Here is a 3,614-nt window from a genome sequence, read left to right as displayed (position 1 = left end):
CATCACCACCACGACCACCATCACCACCACGACCACCACCATCATCATCTCGGTATCTCCAAGTCTCTTCCCACCAGCTGACCCAGGAGTCCCAGTATGTCCATCCCCCCACCCCACCACCAAGACACCCAGGTGTCCATATCTCCCCCTGCTTCGACATTGACCACTCTTGGACCACGGTTTGGAATAAATAACTCATGTTTGAAGCAGGAGAGTCTGGGGGAAGAGCAGAAAGATGGGGAGACCACCTCATGGAGGACATGGCTTCATGGAGGACATGGCTTCATGGAGGACACCAAACCATGAAGAACATCAACCCACGCAGGATATTGACCCATGGAGACCACCAACCAACACCTATCTTGGTTGCATGGAGGCTGCTGACCCATAGAGGTCACTAACCCATGGATCTCTTGGCCTTACAGAAGCTGTTGACCCACAGAGGTGATGGAGACACACAGATTGGAGATCAAGGAGACCACGTGGACCTGGGGAGACCAGATTCTTGGACATATGGAAGCCATAGACCTAAGGAGACCATAAACTTCAAACTATGGGTTGAAGTTGTCTATGGCCTCATGGACTTTGGAGACATCACCATAACCTGGTGGATGATGTCATGGCCCCAAACCATGTGTCCAAGTTGTCTATGACCTACAGTTGGTGGAGATGTTCCTGTGACCCTTTGTTGGTTGATGTCATATCACAAATCCATGGGGCCAAGTTGGCCATGACCTCAAGGACATTAGAAGCATCACCGTTGCCCAAAGCTCTTCAGACCTTTCCTAGATCCAACCTTCTCCCCATCTTCTCCCCACCCAACCACATCCACCCCATCATGGTGAGACCATTCATGTCAAGGAACCTTGAGACTCTTCTTGGGAGGTTGTAGGAGACCACACCCCACAACACCAACCCACCACAACCCGTAACTTGTTCCATACGGCCACCACCACCCCAGCTGTGGCCCTCTGCACCGCCGTGGAGGAGAAGTAGAAGATGACGGGGTCAAGAGCGGCGTTGAGGCTGGTGAGGAGCAAAACGTAGACTCTCCAGTTGGGACTCTTCTTCTCTACAAACCCCACCACGTGTGAGATGTTGTAGGGTGCGAAGCAGACCCCAAAGTTGATCATGGTGGCCACGGCCAAGCCCACGGCTCGTTGCTTCTTCTCCAGTGGGATGTTTGGCCGGGCGAGGAGAGCCCTCACAAAGTTGATGTAGCAGAAGATGGTGATGGTGAAGGGCAGGAGAAAGAGGACGAGGAAGAGCTCGAGACGTAGAGGGAGGACAAAGCTCAGTTGGTCTTCAGAGAAGTCATCGTAGCACTTGTAGATGTTGTTGGTTTTGGAGCCATCACGGACGTTGGGAGCAGAGGAACTGGGAATGTTGGAGGTTGGGAAGATGTTGGTGGGGTCAGAGATGTCCTGGATATGGGCATGGTTGGTGGTGGAGATTTTGGAGGTGTTGAGCTTGGAGATCTTGGAGCTATCAAGAGTGGAGATGTCACCACCGGTGGTCTTGGCACTGTTGGGGACAAAGCTGTTGCCTATCGAGCCTTTGGGGTTGGAGATCTTGAAGGTTTCAGGCTCGATGATGTTGGGGTTGGATATCTTAGAACTGCTGGGGTTGAAGCCACCAGTGATGGAGTCATGTGGACTGGAGAACTTGGTACCATAGGGGTTGAAACCATCATGGATGAAGCCATCAGCGTTGGAGATCTTGGAGCCATCATGGATGGAGCCATCAGTGTTGGAGATCCTGGAGCCATCATGGATGGAGCCATCAGCGTTGGAGATCTTGGAGCCATCATGGATGAAGCCATCAGTGATAAAGTATTCAGGTTTGGAGATGCTGTTGGGGTTGGAGATCTTGGAGTCATCATGGATGAAGCCATCAGAGATGAAGTACTCAGGTTTGGAGATCCTGTTGGGGTTGAAGCCATCAGAGGTGGTGACCATCAAGTCATTGGGATCAAAGTCATCAAGGTTGGATGTCTTAGAACCACCAGGCTTCAACCCATTGACTGTAGAACCATCAGAGCTGATGACCATGGACCTGTTGACCATAGATTGGTTCCCACCACCATGATATTGAGCTATGAAGACAATGGAGCAATGAGAACAAGCCAAGAGCCAGAGGACAACACTGACGGCCATTGTCCTGGCCGGTCTCTTCCGGTCCTTGTAGGAGAGAGGGAAGACCACACCCAGGTACCGCTCAACGCTGAGGGCGGCCAAGAAGAGGCTGCTGAGGTAGATGCTGGAGTAGAAGCAGAAGTTGGCCCAGGCGCAGAGGAAGATGGGTAAAGGCCAGGTCATGCCAGCAGCTGCTTCGGCCATCTTGAATGGGAGGAAGAGGAGGAGGAGAAGGTCAGCAGCCGTCAGGTTGAGGAGGAGGATGTCGGAAGGTGAGACACGGTGCCGAGCTTTACTCAAGAGGGTGGCGAAGGTGAAGATGTTGGCTGGGAAACCCACCGTGAAGGTCAAGATGTAGAAGGTGAGGACCAGCATGGTGGGAAATCAACCTTGGGGAGATATGTTGACCTAGAAGGTGGGAGAAGGATCAAGGTCAGGGGATGTGGGTCTTCTTGGGGGAGGAACCCCAATGTCTCAGGAGGAACCCCAAGAATCTCAGGAGGAACCCCAAGGATCTCGGGAGGAACCCCAAGGATCTCGGGAGGAACCCCAATGTCTTAGGAGGCACCCAAGGATCTCAGGAGGAACTCAAGGATCTCAAGATGAACCCCAAGGATCTCAGGAGGAACCCCAATGTCTTAGGAGGAACTCAAGGATCTCAGGAGGAGCTCAAGGATCTCAGGAGGCACCCAAGGATCTCAGGAGGAACCCCAATGTCTTAGGAGGAACTCAAGGATCTCAGGAGGAGCTCAAGGATCTCAGGAGGCACCCAAGGATCTCAGGAGGAACCCCAATGTCTTAGGAGGAACTCAAGGATCTCAGGAGGAGCTCAAGGATCTCAGGAGGCACCCAAGGATCTCAGGAGGAACCCCAATGTCTTAGGAGGCACCCAAGGATCTCAGGAGGAACTCAAGGATCTCGGGAGGAACCCCAAGGATCTCGGGAGGAACCCCAATGTCTTAGGAGGCACCCAAGGATCTCAGGAGGAACTCAAGGATCTCAAGATGAACCCCAAGGATCTCAGGAGGAGGAGGAACCCCAATGTCTTAGGAGGAACCCGAGGATCTCAGGAGACTTCTCCTGGTCCATCCAATGGACCAAGATGGAGACTTGGAGAAGATCCAGTCATCAAGGTGGTCCTCACCCTACTCCAACCCACCAACCTGAAACTAATCCAGGAGGCTGGGGCAGTTCCTCCTCTAAACCATCCCAGTTCCCTCCCAGTTCATCCCAGTATATCCCCCGAGTATCTCCCTCCCTCCATCAGGGGTCCAGGTGGTCAACACCCCCAACTCCATCATCTCCCACCCCCCAAAAACCAAAGTCCATAGGTGACCTGGGTATCTAGGAGACCTTCCCTACCCTCTAAACCATCCCAGTTCCCTCCCAGTTCATCCCAGTATATCCCCCCAGTATCTCCGTCCCTCCATCAGGGGTCCAGGTGGTCAACACCCCCAACTCCATCATCTCCCACCCCCC

General features: G+C 53.2%; 1 protein-coding gene across 1 annotated transcript; it reads right to left on the bottom strand.

The window, feature by feature from the left end:
- Window positions 1-920: 920 nt before the first annotated feature.
- Window positions 921-2,510, bottom strand: LOC104520340 (free fatty acid receptor 2; the record flags this gene model as incomplete). Its single annotated transcript, XM_029086369.1, has 2 exons — window positions 1,985-2,510; window positions 921-1,708 (listed from the first exon to the last, which is right to left on the bottom strand). Coding segments are annotated over exons 1-2 (1,314 nt in total), but the record flags the coding sequence as incomplete, so codon positions are not given.
- Window positions 2,511-3,614: the final 1,104 nt, after the last annotated feature.

This window comes from Antrostomus carolinensis, unplaced genomic scaffold (genome assembly GCF_000700745.2).
Source record: "Antrostomus carolinensis isolate BGI_N321 unplaced genomic scaffold, ASM70074v2 scaffold17238, whole genome shotgun sequence".
In the NCBI taxonomy this organism is placed as follows: Eukaryota; Metazoa; Chordata; class Aves; order Caprimulgiformes; family Caprimulgidae; genus Antrostomus; species Antrostomus carolinensis.
This window is presented reverse-complemented; position numbering and strand designations above follow the sequence as displayed.